At 41.4% G+C, this 18,415-nt stretch overlaps 1 protein-coding gene across 3 annotated transcripts in view; it reads left to right on the top strand.

Annotated features, from left to right (window-relative positions):
* The window catches only part of rab27b (RAB27B, member RAS oncogene family), a 151,726-nt gene that overhangs the window by 122,787 nt on the left and 10,524 nt on the right, over nt 1-18,415 (top strand). For all 3 annotated transcript variants that reach the window (XM_072574125.1, XM_072574115.1, XM_072574135.1), the window contains exons 2-4: nt 1,303-1,474; nt 5,431-5,516; nt 11,429-11,532. In XM_072574125.1, the coding sequence (XP_072430226.1) occupies nt 1,322-1,474; nt 5,431-5,516; nt 11,429-11,532 (343 nt within the window). In that variant the 5' untranslated portion in view covers nt 1,303-1,321. The remainder of the gene's footprint in view (nt 1-1,302; nt 1,475-5,430; nt 5,517-11,428; nt 11,533-18,415) is intronic.

Genomic DNA, 18,415 nt, shown 5'->3' with positions numbered 1-18,415 from the left:
ACAGGTTGGATGGAAAGGGGTGATTAAGGATTGCAATGTGAAATGGAACCGGGTACTGATGGGATGTAGTTGCACTGTTAAGTTGCAGCCATGATTTTATCTGTTCGTCTCTGCTTTGTTACTTTGTCACCTGACAACTGGAACCACCAATAAATGCTCGCCCCTTCATATAAGTCACATATTTGACCATCACTGCCCCTTTAAGTTTTATTGTGAATTGCTTGAATTCAGTTCCTGACACAAAAACTGACACAATTTAAGTTCAACTGAATTCTGAGAAAGGGTCACTTAACCTGAAACATAAACTCTGATTTCTCTCCACAGATGCTGCTAGATCTGTTGAGCTTTTTTTCACAATTTCTGTTTTGGTTTATGATTCACAGCATCTGCAGTTCTTTGAGTTTTTAATATTTAACCTCTGTGCACATTAGGACTCTAATATAATGCTCTGATTTGAGCTTCACATTTCTGATAGGATGTGTTTAGGTCGGAAGTTTGGTTTGTAGATGTTTCATAATCAACTGCCTTAGAGATGTTATCACATACCTTTGCAGCAAGTGAAACTTAAACCCAGAACTCCTGGGTAAGTTACAGGGACACTACCACTGAAACACATGAGCATCCAATTCCCAGATTAAACCCAGCTCAATATTCCTCAACACTGAAATATCACATTGGATGGAAATTGAATCAAGCATTTGACTTGAATGCAGGAACGTACTCTTTAACCAAGTAGGGTCAGTGGGCCAGCGCTAACTGAACCAGGGCAGACAGATGGAATTGTAGTTCATCCATAAATCCTACTTGGGATGGAAAAGCACAGAATTTAGCAAATTAATTGCAAAAAAAAGCTGGAGTGCCAGAAGATGACTGAAGCAATACACTGCAGCACCTTCAGCAGTGAGAAGCTCTAATAGTATGTGAGATTTATCAGATAGTTTCCATTAGAAATGTAGACATAGGAAGTCATCATGGAAAGCTTTGGAAGTGTTTCAAACTTGGCATCTCTAAGAAATTATAGTTAAAAACCGGATTTGGTTCTTAAAGTAAGACGCATTTCTATTTTACAGGGATAAAAATATCATGAGACTGCACGACTCTTGAGATTTACATGTACATTAATAAATGCTTTGATTAAAACTCAGTAGCTGCTTAGAGTACCGAGGTGTTCTGTATGTTTGGAACCATTTGAAATGTATATATTTCTTTGTCACCAACAATAAAGATTGCAGTTAAAGAGTGAAGATGGTCTCTCATACGATTTTGATTCTCATGTTCTGCTCTTTTTGAACTTTTTTACAGCATCAGCGTGAATAGCACTATGACTGATGGGGACTATGATTATCTGATCAAGCTCCTGGCTCTTGGAGACTCAGGAGTTGGTAAGACCACGTTTCTGTACAGATACACAGAGAATAAATTCAATCCCAAGTTTGTCACTACAGTGGGAATTGATTTTCGAGAAAAGAGACTGGTGAGTATTTTCCTATTATTTTAACCATTCTAGCTGAAACCTAATTCCAAGAGATAAACTAGGAGCAGCAAGGTGGCTCAGTGGTTAGCACTGCTGCCTCACAGTGCCAGGGCCCCAGGTTCGATTCCAGCCTGTGTGGAGTTTGCACATTCTCCCCACTTCTCTGTGAGTTTCCTCCAGATACTCCGGTTTCCTCCCACATTCCAAAGATGTGCAAGTCAGGTGAATTGGCTATGCTAAATTGTCCATAGTGTTAGGTGCATTAGTCGGGGGGGGGGTTACTATTCGGAGGGTCGGTGCAGACTTGTTGGGCTGAAGGGCCTGTTTCCACACTATAGGGAATTAAATCTAAAGAGGAAAAGTCTTACATAAAATTAAATTTGCTTCAAAAGTGTACTTGTAAAAGTAATTTTCTATCCATTATTTGAATGTTCTGTGGGGAAATGTCACAGTTTTCAAATGGCAGGTATCATTGTTAAAATATCGTCGGTTTCCACTTATTGCAAAGTACTTTCTGGCCAAGTGGGATCTCTGAGGTGATTTGTATAATGAAAGATTAAATTAATCAGTGAATTAAGTTAATATATCAATGCTCTTATGATTGAAGCTATAGAAACCAGGTTTGGGCTGATAAGTGGCAAGTAACATTTGCATCACACAGTTGCTAGTCAATGACCATCTCCATCAAGGAAAAACTATTCACTTTGAATCCCTCAGTGTCAACAGCCTTAAGCTCAGCATTGACCAAAAACTGAACTGCATCAAACATATAACTAGTATGGCTGCAAGAGCATGTGAGAGACTGAGAAATCTGAGGTAAATGACACAACTCCTCACTCCCCAAAACCTCTACATCAACTAGAAGGCACAAATCAGAGTGCGATCAGAAACCCTTCACTTGTCTGGATGAATGCAGCTCGAACAAAATTCTAGGATGACTGGAAAGACTGAGGGGGGGGGGCGAACTGATCGAGGTCTACAAGGTTATGAGAGGAATAGATAAAGTGGATACTCAGAGGTTTTTCCCCAGGATGGAAAGGTCAACTACAAGAGGGTACAGGTTTAAAGTGAGAGGGGGAAAATTTAGGGAAGAAGGGCAGGGAAAGGTTTTTTTTCAGAGGATGGGTGCATGGAATGTATTGCCAGTGGAGGTGGTGGAAGCAGACAAGTTAAGGCATATCTTGATATATAGATGAATGGGAGGCGAACAGAGGGATAGAAACCACATATGGGCAATATGTAGCAGGTTTAAATAGAATTAGGATTTGGTGCAGGCTTGATGGGCTGCATTGTATTGTGTTATTGTATATTATTGTAAGAAGCCTACTTGATTGGTAACATATCACCAGCATCAATGTCCTTTCAACATTAACACATTGTAGCAACAGAGTGTAACATCAACTAGGTGCATAGTAGTAAGTCACCAAACATCCTCTGGTAGGTTCCTCCTTCTAAATTTCTTCCACTTAGAAGGTGAAAGTCAGCAGATACATTGAACACCATCACTTGTTACTTTCCCTCCAAATCACACACTGTCTTGTTTTGGAATGATATCCCAATCCTTCCTTATTGCTCGATCAAAGTCCTGGAGCTTCTTTCCAAGTAGCACTGTGGATATACCTATCAGATAAAGTACAAGGATTCAAAAAGGTTGCTCACCACTACCTCCTTAAAGATAATTAGTTTTAGGCAAGGAATTCTGGCCAACCAACAATGCCCACATCCCATGAAAGGATAAGTATAATAAATTGATACTAAGTGAGATGTCTTTCCGTCTCAAACACTCCTCCCCATTGAGATAATGTCTTGTTGCATTTGACTGTATCCTAACCCAGATGTGGGATGTGCATAATCTTGATGCCACATGTGAAGAATTTAACCACAATGCATCCCATTCAAATCAGGCAGTGCCTTTGATGGTAAGCAACAAATGCTGGAGATCACAGCAGCTCAGGTAGCATCCATGGAGAGAGAGCATGCTAATGGTTCGAGTCTAGATGACCCTTAATCAGACCTGTGCAACAAAGATGTACACGGTAAAAGAGATGACATGGATTCCTGCTGGAGGGAAGAGCAAAACCTCTTCAGGGTAGACATTCCTCGAAGAGACACGGCAGTCGATTAAACACAATGTAGGAGCAAATTACTGAAGATGCTGGAATCTGTGCTGAAAAAAAAACAAATGCTGGAGATCACAACAGGTCATACAGCTTCCATGAGTCTAGATGACTCTTCATCAGTGTCCTTGACTGTGCCAGGTTTAGACCCACAGTGAACTTTAATTAAGTATTTAACTAAAACTTTGTTTTCCACAGGAAACGTGAAGGAAGGATAATATTCTAATGGAAGGTGCTTCTTTACTCTTTGCCCATTCAGTTTTTTGAGCTTAAACTTCCTCTATGACCTGGTAGAACATGTTTTTATTTTGAAACGTTTGAACCAGTGAAGATCCTTCGACGTTGACTTTCCTTTGTGTTCAAAAGCTAGAAGGCAGTGGCTCTCTGAGGGATTCTGTGTATCAACAATAATTTAGTGAATGTTGGGAATTTCTAAACTGGCAACAAACCAGCCGGCATTGAATCCCTCTGGCTTGTGTGACTTCTGACCAACATTCCTACCAGTGCAAACTGCCTATAACTTCCCATAGGAGACAGTCTATCATGGAGAACCAAAATAACAGATCACAATGATATTGTAAAGAAACCTGAGGATAGCCATCATCAAATATAACACCTCAAAATGTATTGGTTAACATTAAATAAAGGGGAGAGTGAAGGATATTTTCTATTGAAACTATGTCCCATCTTGTCTCTCAATATTGAAAATACAGCCCAAGCTGGTCATCATCTTCTCAATGAAAAATTTATGACTTGAAGTTCTTTTTTGTAGGATGGTGTATGGCTTAGAGGAGAAATTGCAGGTGCTGGTATTCTTATACATTTGCCACCGTTGTCCTTGTAGATGTAGAGCTTTATGGTGGTTTGGATGGTGCAGTTGAAGGAGATTTACCGAGTTGCTACACCTTGTAGATACTGCACACTGGTGGTGGGAGAGTGAGTGTTTAAACTGGTGGATGAAGTGCCACAGAAGTAGATGATGTCGAGCCACTTGAAGCACGATAGAAATATAAAACCCTGTGTTCCAATATTTCCAGTGTTTCCAATTTATTTTAAAAAATAATATCTTTTAAGGCAGAGAAAGTTCTTCAAATTACTCTATCATAAAAAAATGGGAATTCATTTGATTTGTTTCTGTAATCTGCTGGGCATTTTTTATCAAGATGTCATGAACTTAATCATATAGCTAGAAGACTGAACCATCTTGGTCATGTCTTATTAGCTCATGTCTGACAAGCTGTATGTTCAAAAGAGGCACCCCAAGACAATTTGCCAGTGGGGATGGGACTGGAAATGAACCAAGCTGTAAGTGTGTGTGTGTACGCACGCGCCTGTCTTCTCTGTGTGTGGGTGTGTCAGAGTGTGTGTGTGTCTGAGTGTGTCTATATGTAGGTGTGTGTGTGTGTGTGTGTGTGTGTGTGTGTGTGTACACGCACGCGCCTGTCTGTCTGTGTGTGTGTGTGTGTCAGAGTGTGTGTGTGTACATGTGTGTCTATGTGGTGGGCAAGTGTGTATGTGGTGGGCAAGTGTGTGTATCTGTGTATGTGTGGGTGTGTGTGTGTGTGTGTGTCTGTGTGTGTTTTTCAGGTGGGGGGGAGTATCTAATGTGTGGGGTCTGGGTGCAATCAAGTACCCAGAATGTTTTTCTGGGTCTACAGTGTATACCTAGTTTTTCAATGTAAATGTAATAGTCAAAAGGAACTCACTGCGACAGTAACATTGCCTCTTTACTGCGAAATCTGTAAGGAATGGAACTAATAAATCTGATAATATTAATCCTTTGTGGCAATCCACCACTTACAGGCAGCATCACTAATAAAATTGCATTCTTTTGTTTAGGAGCACCATGTTGGAGGAGTGAATGGTAAAACAGACAAACCTTTTAGAATCCATCTGCAACTATGGGATACAGCCGGGCAGGAAAGGTAATTCTGTATATGCTGTTAATTAACATGCAACCACATCTCAACCCCAGCACCAATATATTTGCAGTTTGTGGTGGGAGGAAGGAATATGATGTAAAATAGAGCGGGAGGGGGTAGGCCACTGCAATCCCCATCCAATACCAAGTTATGTTGTGTTTGACTAAGACATTGACCAGTTCTCTTGCCCTTGGGCCATTTGAGGCCTTTGGGAGCAGGGTTTCACTGTCCTCATAATAATACTGTTTTCTTTATTTCAAAAATATACTTTATTGATTAAAAATACCTTTATATACATACATAGAGACTGAATCATGTGAAGAAAGAAACAAACAAACACTGGAGTTTGACTCTATATGGCTAGGGAAGGCAGACTGAAGGAACTCATCCCTCTGCCTTACCATCTCAGCTGAGAGCAACAAAACATGAAGCTTACCTCCTTTTCAAGGTAGTGCCTGGTGCCAATCGGACCCACCTGCACCAAAGATGTTCGCCTCATTTTATACTTCATTAGTACCGCTTGGCACCCAGTGAATGCTGGCACTGCTAGTAATATTCAACTGCCAGCCAATCAGATTAGGCCGAAGTTGTTGGGGTCAGGATTTCTTTCTCCATGGGATGATGGTCTCACAGTTCCCTCATTTAGGCAGACCCTAGTGGGTTATCACTGAAAGGCAAGCAGCAGCCTTTTTTACAGTTTGTAACACCAAGCCGAGGTTGTGGTGTGAACAGTACGTCCCCTCCCCAGTAATATTCCGCTCTGTAAATTTCTTCAGTTTTTTTCATATTCTAATCAACGATTGACTTACTTTCCTCCTGCTGGTATAATTATACTCTACTTAAAAAGGCTCTGCCTTGATGAAAAAGAAGTTTGGTAAATACGCTTTTTATTCAAAGAGAGGTAAAACATACCACTTCAGTACTAATAGTACTAATAGTACTGAAGACTTGTGCTCCAGAACTTGACATGCCCCTAGCCAAGTTCCTCCAGTACAGTTACAACACTGGCAATTACCCGACAATATGGAAAATTACCCAGGTATGTCCTACATAAAAAGCAGGACAAATCCAACCCGGCCAATTACCGCCCCATCAGTCTACTCTTGCTCATCAGTAAAGTGATGGAAGGTATCATCAACAGTGCTATCAAACAATGCTTGCTTAGCAATAACCTGCTCAGTGACACCCTGGGTTCTGCCAAGGCCACTCAGCTCCTGACCTCATTACAGCCTTGGTTCGAACATGGACAAAAGAGCTGAATTTCAGGGCTGAGGTGAGATTTTTTTTGTATTCATGCATGGAATGTAAACATCACTGGTCAGTATTTATTACTCATCCCTAATTGCCCTGAGGGCAGAGAGATTCAACCACATTGTTGTCGGTCTATAGCCACATGTAAGCCAGACCAGGTACGAATGGCAGATTTCCCTCCTAAACAATATTAGTGAACCAGTTGGGTTTTTCCAATATTCAGCAGTGTTTTCATGGACATGACTAGAATCTTAATCCCAGGTTTTTTACTTAATTCAAATTCTAACAACTTTTGACTGCAGGCCACATTGACCAAATGTGGCCTCAGGAGTCCGAGCAAAACTGGAATAAATGGGTATCGTGGGTAAACTTTCCACTGCTTGGAATCATACCTGGCACACAGGAAGGTGGTTCTGGTTGGAAGAGGTTAGTCCAGGTCATCTCTGCAGGAGTTCCTCAGGATAATTTCCTAGGTCCAACCATCTTCAATTGCTTCATCAATGGCCTTCCCTCCATCATAAGGTCATAAGTGGGGATGTTCACCAATGGTTGCACAATGTTCAGCACCATTTGGGACACCTCTGATACTGAAACAGTCCATGTTCAAATGGAACAAGATCTTGACAATATCCAAGGTTGGGCTGACTGGTGGCAAGTAACATTTGAATTGCAAAAATGCCAGACTATTACCATTTCCAATAAGAAACAATCTAACCTCTGCTCCTTGAAATTCAATGGTATTACCATCACTGAATTCTGCCCCCCCCCCCCCGCCCACCGCCGGCTATCAATATCTTTGGGGTTACCATTGACCAGAAATTTGGCTACAGAAACACAATAGCCCCAAGAGAAGATCAAAGGCTAGGAATACTGTGGTATTCCTTGATTCCCCAAAGCCTGTCCATCATTTACAAGAAATAAGTAAGGAGTGTGATGGAATACTTCCCACTTGCCTGGATGAGTACAGCTCCAACAACACTCAAGAGGCTTGACATCATCCAAGGCAAAGCAACCCACTTGATCAGCACTACATCCACAAACATCCATTCCCTCCACCACTAAAACACGGTAGCAGCAGGGTATACTATCCACGAGATGAACTACGGAAATTCACCAAGGATCCTCAGACAGCATCTCCATATGCTTGACCACTTCCATGTAGAGGGACTAGGGCTGTAGATACCTGGGAGCACCACTACCTCCAGGTTCCTCTCCAAGCCACTCACCATCGTGACTTAGAAATATATCACCTTTCCTTCTCTGTTGCTGGGTCAAAATCTTGGCATTCACTTTTTAATGGCCATAGTAGGTTGACTACAGCAGTTCAAGAAGGCAGCTCACCACCACTTTCTCAAGGCAACTAGTGACGGACAATAAATGCTGGCCAGCCAGTGACACTCACATCCTATGAATGAATTCTTTTAAAAGTTATAAGGGAGATTTTAAAGCCATTGGGCTTTCAAAATGATTCTGCCTTCAATTTGATTCTGGCCTGTCTAAGGGAGTGTAACATAAGAGGGAATTTAACCCTTACATTTAGTTAACCAGAAGATTTTTTAGCTGTTCCTTTGATTACAAGTTGGTAACATTGCTTGATAATAGAGTCTGGAAATATTCAGCATGTCAAATGAAAGGTCATTGACCTGAAACATTAATTCTGGTTCCCTTTGTGATTTCTGCCTGATCTGCGGAGTTTCCCCATGTTATCTCTTTCTGTGTCAGATAATCAGCCTCCACTGTGGTTTGTCCTTTGTACATATTTAATCTGCTCATTAATTAACTATGGACAGATATCAGATGTTTTACTGGGTTTGTAAGAAATATTTAGCATGTCGCCTCTGCTGTTCTATGTTAAATTATCTATGTGAAAGAGGGTTATTTAATGCTGAATGACATTATAAATACGTCTGCAAATGTTTTCACTGCTGCCAAATAGTTAATGTAACATTTCTGCTCTGAGCACAAAAATGTTTATATGTTTTAAGTAAGATCATAAGAATATTGGACATGGGAGCAACATTAGGCCATTTGGACCATTCAGTCTGCTACGCCATTCAACCATTCAACCCAATTCTCCTGCCTTCTGCCTGTAGCTGTTGATCACTCTACCAATCAAGACCCTAACTATCTCTGTCTTAAACACTCTCAATGACTTGACCTTCACAACCTTCTGTGGCAATGAGTTCCAAAGATTCACCAACCTCTGGCTGAAGAAATTCCTCCTTATTTCAGTACTAAAGGGTTGTCCCTTCACTCTGAGGCTGTCTTCTTGGGTCCTAGTCTTTCCTACCAGTAAAACCATCTTCTCCACTCTATTTAGGTATCTCAGTTTTTTATGTTTCAATCAGATCCCCCTCATCCTTCAAAACTCCAATGAGTACAGACCCTGAGTCCTCAACGGCTCTGTAAATAATTCATTTACTTTAAGCAATGCCTAAACATTGGTAATATAAATATATATTGTCAAGATATTCTATAATTCCAAATTTCAAATTCAAATTCTATTGTGTACAATTCTTGCTTCTGTTGCTCACATCTTTTATTTGTGTGTGAAAAATATTCTTTGCCAAACTATTAACATCCTCCTGGAGGACCTCAAGTGCTGACTTTTGGAAGGCAGTCATTACCCAATGGAAAATGGTGCTACAAGTGAGAAACATTGTTTGGTTTGTAGACAGAAATAGGAATAACATGTCAATGGTTCAATGAACACAGAGAGAAAAATATTCTTTAGACACAGTCCATGCATTGCGTGAACTGACTGACAAGTTTGGAAACCTGAGAGACCGCTGACCATTAGTGTGCCTGAGTTGTCAAAGCTGAAGAAGAGCTCTAATTGAAAGTGTTTCAATCAAACATGCATGAATCTTATCAGCCTCAACAACACGAATAAGCTTGACACCATCCAAGACTGATACCACATCCACAAACATTCACTCCCTCCAACACTGACACTCAGTAGCAGCAATATATACTATCTACAAGATGCACTGTAAAATTCATCATGGGTCCTTAGCAGCATCTTCTGAACCCATGACCCTTACCATCTAGAAGGACAAGGGCAGCAGACATATGGGAGCATCGCCATTTGCAAGTTCCCCTCCAAGCCACTCAGCATTCTGATTTGGCATTCTGGGTCTACCTCCAGCATGTGGTCTGCAATGGTTCAAGAAGGCAGTTCATCACTATGCTCTCAAGGACAACTAGGGATGAGCAATAAATGCTGGCCAGCCAGCAATGCCCATGTCTCATAAGCAGATTTTAAAAAAAAGTGCATATAAAATGTTTTCAAAAGATATAGCTGGTACATAATTAGTAAATGTAATAGTGCTAGTATTGGTACATGTGACAACAAATGGTGGCTCAGTGGTTAGCACTGCTGCCTCACAGCACCAGGGACCCAGGTTTGATTCCAGCCTTGGGCGACTGTCTGTGTGGAGTTTGCACATTCTCCCAGTGTCTGCATGGGTTTTCTCAGGGTGCTCTGGTTTCCTTCCACAATCCAAAGATATGCAGGTTAGGTGTTAGATGCATTAGTCAAAGGGAAATGGGTCTGAACTAAGTTCCATTGTTTTTGTGAGGAAATCAAAATAAAGATACACTGCGGTAACACAAGTCCTTTAAGAAATGCAAACTTTATAGCAATGATTCTCATTGTCAAATGACCAGCAATGTTAAAGATTCAGGCATTTGGGCCTCATAGCTGGGGGTGTAGATTTGCTCTCGCTACCATTCTGCTGTTGTGCAGTACAGGAACTGAAACTCTGACCAGCAATGCCTGGTGAATAATTCTTATACTGAGCTACATGAGAGTTTGCTATGCTTTTAAAAGAGCAAAGTTGAGTTATGTAAGTCTACCCATATGTGATAGTTTAATGGATGGTTGGGCAGTAGGAATAATGGCATAGGGTCAAGATGTGTGTGTGTGTGTGTGTGTGTGTTTGTTTGTGTGTGTGTGTGAGAATTTGCCCCAATATTTGGCTGCTTCAACCTGTTACACTGTCATACAATCATTGAATCCCTCCAGTACAGTAAAGGGCCATTCAACCCATCGGGTCTGCACTGACCCTCCAAAAAGGATCACACCCGGACTCAGAAACACCCCCCCGCCTCCCCCCACCCCGCACTATCCCCATAAAGCTTACATTTACCATGCCTAACCCACAGAGCCTGCACATCCCTGAATACTGCGGAGTAATTTATCATGGCCAAAACACCTAACTTGCAAACCTTTGGACTTTTTCTTTTCCTTTCCTGTTCTTTTCTTCTACCCTTTTAAGTTCTTACCTTGTAAAGCCAAACAGTTGTCCATAGGAAAAGTCACCTCGCTAAGTGTACTCATCCCCCCCCCACTACTGCAGAGTAGGCTTGAAAATGTTTTGCTAGTCCTCTTGACCACAGAAGATTATTGAACTGGGAAGGCTCAAAAAATATCAGTGAAATAATAGCCTTCAATGTCACAATCAATAGGGAAAAATATACTTAAAATAAATTACTTCTCAAGCAACAAGAATTTTCATTGCTAGAGAAAATAATGTTATGTTTTGATTTGCAAGCCAGAAATTCCTAAAGCAATATTCCACTGTGACAGAGTGTAATGATAAGGGATTGACAACTTGTTTTTTTTTCAGATGGTTTATTGCATTATTTTTCTTCATTCCTAGGTTTCGAAGCCTCACCACAGCCTTTTTCAGAGATGCCATGGGATTTTTATTAATCTTTGATCTAACGAGTCAACAGAGTTTTCTGAATGTGAGAAACTGGATAAGTAAGTTGCAGTAGTAATTCAGTTCTAATTAATGCATTCCTTTGCAAGGTGGAGCTTGAGAACCTTTCATGATCATGAATAAACCTGTTTCTCTACATTGTAAAGTTTCTCAAAATGGATGCATACTCAGCAATTATTAGTACAAAAGCAGATACTGAAGATGCTAGAAATCTGAAAAAGAAGCAGGAAGTACTGGAGAAAAGCAGTACATCTGACAGCATTTGTGGAGAGAGAAACAGAGTGAATGTTTCCAGTCCAATATGACTCGGAAGAGAACTTGCTGAGTTTCTCAGGTAGTTCCTGATTTTAGTCCAGCAACAGTCAGTGTTGTGTTTACATCAGACTTTCAAGTAATCTGAAAATAGTGTCACCTTATCTGTTAGAAACCCTGCAAGTTCACTGAACTGAACTTCGGATAAACTAATGTATGGTCACAGTCTGATTGCTGTTAGAAAGTAGACCTGAGACACAAATCTATATATGTGTGTGTGTGTGTATATATATATATATATATATAGGCAGAGCTGAGTTTGCCTTATAAACCTTATAATAATTTTACAGCTGGGAAGTTAAAAGTGTGCACTGGATATATATTTTTTAAATTCATTGATGGGATGAGGATATCCCTGACTGCCCTCGAATGGAATGTCATTTCAGAGGGCAATTCAGAGTCAAATATAGGTCTGGAGTCTGACATAGGGCAGATCAGGTAAAGATGGCAAACATTTGTGAACTTGATGAGTGTTTCCAACAATTGAAGCCAGTTTCATGATTATTATTACTGATGACTATTGTTCGATTGAATTCAAATTCTTCCAGCTGCCATGCAGGAATTTGAACCAATGTACCAACAGGAATCATCTGGGTGTTTGGATTAATAGTCCACTGTCATTAACATAATCATCTTCCTGTATGATAATGCATGAAAGTTGCAAAAACAGAAGTGTGAGATATGTGACTTTAAATTAAACAATATATATATAATTGCATAAAATTTATAATAGTCTTTAATTGGCAGTCTTACAAATAAAAGATCACCTTGAAGTTGCTTCATTATTTTCATAAAGCCATCTAAACAAACAAAATAGCTGTAAAATAATGACTAAAACATCCATTTACCATCCAGGTCCTTGGGGATTTATTTTCAATTTAACTCTGTAAAACATCAACGTATTACTTACATTGGAAATTTAAATAGGGACCAGTGTGCTAAATTCAACCTCAACAGCCTCAGGAGCACAAAATGTAATTTGCAAAATTTGACTGGCTTGCAGTGGTGTATAAAATCAGAGTCAGAGGGTCAGTGAAAACTGTCAGGAAGGTGAGGTTTGTACCTTTTCAGTGAATCTTCAACAGGATCCGGTGAACGGCTTATTTCCTCCCCTTATAAATGAAGAATACTGCAGATAGAGTCATAGAGATGTACAGCATGGAAACAGACCCTTCGGTCCAACCCGTCCATGCCAGCCAGATATCCCAATCTAGTCCCACCTGCCAGCACCCGGCCCATATCCCTCCAAACCCTTTCTATTCATATACCCTTCCAGGTGCCTTTTAAATGTTACAATTGTACCAGCCTCCACCACTTCCTCTGGAAGATCATTCCATATACATACCACCCTCTCCATGAAATAAGCTGCCCCCTAGGTCTCATTTATATCTTTCCTCTCTCACCCTAAACCTCTAGTCTGGACTCCCCAACCCAGGGAAAAGACTTTGTCTATTTATCCTATCCATGCCCCTCATGGTTTTATAAACGTCCATAAGGTCACCCCTCAGCCTCCGACACTCCAGGGAAAACAGCTCCAGCCTGTTCAGCCTCTCCCTGTAGCTCAAATCCTCCAACCCCAACAACATCCTTGTAAATCTTTTCTGAACCCTTTCAAGTTTCACAACATCTTTCCGATAGGAAGGAGACCAGAATTGCATGCAATATTCCAACAGTGGCCTAACCAATGTCCTGTACAGCCGCAACATAAGTCCTGTACTCAATACTCTGACCAATAAAGGAAAGCATATCAAACGCCTTCTTCACTATCCTGCGACTCCACTTTCAAGGAGCTATGAACCTGCACTCCAAGATCTCTTTGTTCAGCAATACTCCCTAGGACCTTACCATGAAGTGTATAAGTCCTGCTAAGATTTGCTTTCCCAAAATGCAGAGACTCACATTTATCCAAATTGAACTCCATCTGCCACTTCTCAGCCCATTGGCCCATCTGGTCAAGATCCTGTTGTTATCTGAGGTAAACTTCTTCGCTGTCCACTACACCTCCAATTTTGGTGTTATCTGCAAACTTACTAACTGTACCTCTTATGCTCACATCCAAATCATTTATATAAATGATGAAAAGTAGTGGATCCAGCACTCCACTGGTCACAGGCCTCCAGTCTGAAAAACAACCATCCACCACCACCCTCTGTCTTCTACCTTTGAGCCAGTTCTGTATCCAAATGGTTAGTTCTCCCTGTATTCTATGAGATCTAACCTTGCTAACCAATCTCCCATGGGGAACCTTGACGAATGCCTCACTGAATTCCATGTAGATCACATCTACCACTCTGCCCTCATCAATCCTCTTTGTTACTCCTTCAAAAACTCAATCAAGTTTGTGAGACATGATTTCCCACGCACAAAGCCATGTTGACTATCCTGAATCAATCCTTGTTTTTCCAAATATGTATACATCTTGTCCACCAACAGCCTGCTCACCATCGATGTCAGGCTCACTGGTCTATAGTTCCCTGGCTTGTCTTTTTAACCCTTCTTAACCAGTGGCACCACGTTAGCCAATCTCCAGTTTTCCGGAACTTCACCTGTGACTATTTATGATACAAATATCACAGTAACAGGCACAGCAATCACTTCTCTAGCTTCCCACAGAGTTCTAGGGTACACCTGATGAGGTCCTGGGGATTTATCCAATTTAGAGTGTTTCAAAACATCCAGCACATACTCCTCTGTAATATGGACATTTTGCAAGGTGTTACCATCTATTTCCTGACAGTCTATATATTCCATGTCCTTCTCTGCAGTAAATAATGATGCAAAATACTCGTTTAGCATCTCCCCCATCTCCTACTTCCACACTGTAAGTAATCTAATCTAATCTAATCTTGCGGCTCCACACAAAGGCCGCCTGCAGATCTCCCTAGTTACCCTTTTGTTCTTAATGTATTTGTAAAAACCCTTTTGATTCTCCTTAATTCTTGCCAAAGCTATCTCATGTCCCCTTTTTGCCCTCCTGATTTCCCTCTTAAGTATACTCCTACTACCTTTATACTCTTCTAAGGATTCACTTGATCTATCCTGTCTATACCTGGCATATGCTTCCTTCTGTTTCTTAACCAAACTCTCAATTTCTTTAGTCATCCAGCATTCCCTATACCTACCAGCCTTCCCTTTCACCCTGACAGGAATACACTTTCTCTGGATTCTTATTATCTCATTTCTGAAGGCTTCCTATTTTCCAGCCATCCCTTTACCCGTGAACACCTGCCCCCAGTCAGCTTTTGAAAGTCCTTGACTAATACCGTCAAAATTGGCCTTTCTCCAATTTAGAACTTCAACTTTTAGATCTGGTCTATCCTTTTCCATCACTATTTTAAAACAAATAGAATTCTGGTCACTGGCCCCAAAGTGCTCCCCCACTGACACCTCAGTCACCTGTCCTGCCTTATTTCCCAAGAGTAGGTCAAATTTTGCACCTTCTCTAGTAGGTACGTCCACATAGTGAATCATAATAGTTTTGCATGGTGGCTCAATAGTTAGCACTGCTGCCTCACAGCACTAGGATCCCCGATTTGATTCCAGCCTCAGGCGACTGACTGTGTGGAGTTTGCACATTCTCCCCGTGTCTGCGTGGGTTTCCTCCGGGTGCTCTGGTTTCGTCCCACAGTCCAAAAATGTACAGGTCCAGTGAATTGGCCATGCTAAATTGCCGATGGGGTTAGGTGCATTAGTCTGAGGGAAATGGGTCAGGTGGGTTACTCTTCGGAGGGTCGGTGTGGACTGGTTGGGCCAAAGGGCCTGTTTCCACACTGTTGGGACTCTAATCTTAACAAACTTCTCTCTATCTAAACCATTAACACTATGGCAGTCCCAGTCTATGTTTGGAAAGTTAAAGTCCCCTGCCATAACCACCCTATTATTCTTATAGATAACTGAGATCTCCTTACAAAATTGTTTCTCAATTTCCCTCTGACTATTAGGGGGTCTATAATACAATCCCAATAAGTGATAATCCCTTTCTTATTTCCCAGTTCCACCCAACTAACTTCCCTGGATGTACTTCTGGGAATATCCTCCCTCAGTACAGCTGTAATGCTATCCCTTATCAAAAACACCACTCCCCCTCCTCCCTTGCCTCCCTTTCTATCCTTCCTGTAGCATTTGTATTCTGGAACATTAAGCTGCCAGTCTTGTTCATCCCTGATCCATGTTTCGGTAATTACTATGATATCCCAGTCCCATGTTCCGAACCATACTCTGAGTTCATTCGCCTTTCCTGTTAGGCCTCATGCATTGAAATAAATGCAGTGTAATTTATCAGTCCTACCCTGTTCTCTGCTTTGTCCCTGCCTGCCCTGACGGTTTGACTCAACTGTACCAGTCTCAGATTGATCTCTTTCCTCACTATCTCCCTGAGTCCCACCCACCCCCCCCAGCTATCTCCCGGGGTCCCCTCCGCCCTTCACCGTACTAGTTTAAATCCTCCCGAGCAGCTCTAGTAAATCTCCCTGCCAGTATATTAGTCCCCTTCCAATTTAGATGTGATCTGTCCTTCTTGTATAGGTCACTTCTACCCCAAAAGGGCTTCCAATAATCCAAAAATGTGAATCCTTCTCCCATACACCAGCTCCTCAGTCATCCATTCGTCTGCTCTATCCTCCTTTTCCTGCCTCACTAGCTCATAGCACCGTGAGTAATCCAGATATTACTCCTTTCAAGGACCTCTTTTTTAAATTCTTGCCTAACTCTCTGTAATCTTCCTTCAGAATCTCAACCTTTTCCCTTCCTATGTCATTGGTTCCAATGTGTACAATGGTCTCCTGCTAGCTCATCTCCCCCTTGAGAACATTCTGCACCCTCTCTGAGACATTCTTGATCCTGGCACCAGGGAAGCAACACACGATTCTGATTTTTCACTGCTGGCCACAGAAATGTCTGTCTGTACCTTGGACTAGAGAGTCCCCTCTTGGAACCTGACATACTCCTCATTGCATTAGAGCCAGTCTCAATGCCAGAAACTTGGCTGCTTGTGCTACATTCTCTTGAGAATCCATCACCCCCTACATTTTCCAAAACAGCACACTTGTTTGAAATGGGGATAGCCACAGAAGACTCCTGCACTAGCTGCCTACCTCTCTTACCTTTCCTGGAGTTAACCCATCTATGTGACTGTATCTGAGACATTCTCCCCTTCCTAAAACTGCCATCCATTACATCCCCTTGGTCTTGTAAATTCCTCATTGCCTCTAACTGTCTCTGCAACCGATCCAATTGATCTGATAGGATTCGCAACCAACAGCATTTATTGCAGATATAATCCTCAGCACCACGTAAACTCTCCCAAAACTCTCACATCCAACAAGAAGAGCATATCACTTTACTACAGGCCATTTTTGCTTCTTTCAATCTACAGACCCAGAAAATAGCACGATCTTATTCCTCTACAAAACACTGCTCCAGGCTAATGTAATACCTATGGCTTATATTTTAAGTTTAATCAAGAGACATATCTCAATAAAACATATAATCAAGAAAGAACCCACTCTGCTCACTACTACAGACTGACTGTAAGGCCATGAGTAAAATATCCGCTTGCCTGTTTCTGTGCTGTGACCTCTCCCAAACAGGTTCCTCCAAGATTAGTTGTGAATTTCACTGTTTGTTCATTTTCCCAGATGCACTCCGATGTCCAGTGATACATGAATTCAACAGCAAAGGCAATAATTGTGTAGGTTCACTGCTGTGGCAGTTAGCAGTGCAGGATTCTTTCTTTCTTTCTCTCTCTCTCTCTCTCTCTCCCCCTTCCCCTCCTGCACTGACCTCACAATGTGCTTCCTTTGTCTGTTCCTCTCCCTTTTAAAAGTGCTGTTGTTTTGACTTTTTTATTTCTCCAAAGTTTCAAAACAATGCAACAGCATATAAAACAGTAATTGCTGCTCAATGCTGAAACCCTGAAACAAAGACTGTAAATACTAGAGAAACTCAGCAGGTATGGCAGCACTTGTGGAGAGAAACAGTTATACAGTCATAGAGTCAGACAGCATGGAAACAGACCCTTTGGTCTAACTCATCTATGCTGACCAAGTTTCCCAAACTAAACTAGTCCCGTTTGCCTGTATTTGGCCCGTATCCCTCTAACCCTCTCCTATTAATATACCTGTCCAAATATCTTTTAGAAGTTGTAAGTGTACCAGCATCTATCACTTCCTCTGACAGTTCATTTAATATGTAAACTATCGTCTGGATGAACAAACTGCTTTTTGGTCCCTATTAAATCTTTCTCCCCTTACTGTAAAGTTACGCCTTCCAGTTCAGAACTCCACTACCCTAAGGAAAAGACCTTTGCTATTCACCATACCTATGCCCCTCTTCATCTTATAAAGCTCTATAAGGTGGCCCCTCAATCTCTGACACTCCACTGAAAGAATTCCCAGCCTATCCAGCTTTTCCTTATAACTCAAACTGTCTGGTCTCAGTAACATCCTTGCAAATCTTCTCTGCATTCTCTCCAATTTAATAACTTTCTTCCTATAGCAGGGTGAACAGAACTGTACACAGTACTCCAAAAGTGTGCTCACCAACATCCTGTACAACCTCAACATGGGCTCCCAACTCCTATAATCCATGCCATGGCCAGTGAAAGCAAACTCA

The sequence above is a fragment of the Chiloscyllium punctatum genome, chromosome 1 (assembly GCF_047496795.1).
Source record: "Chiloscyllium punctatum isolate Juve2018m chromosome 1, sChiPun1.3, whole genome shotgun sequence".
Lineage (NCBI taxonomy): Eukaryota > Metazoa > Chordata > Chondrichthyes > Orectolobiformes > Hemiscylliidae > Chiloscyllium > Chiloscyllium punctatum.
The sequence above is the reverse complement of the archived record's forward strand: the minus strand, read 5'-3'. Positions and strand labels throughout refer to the sequence as shown.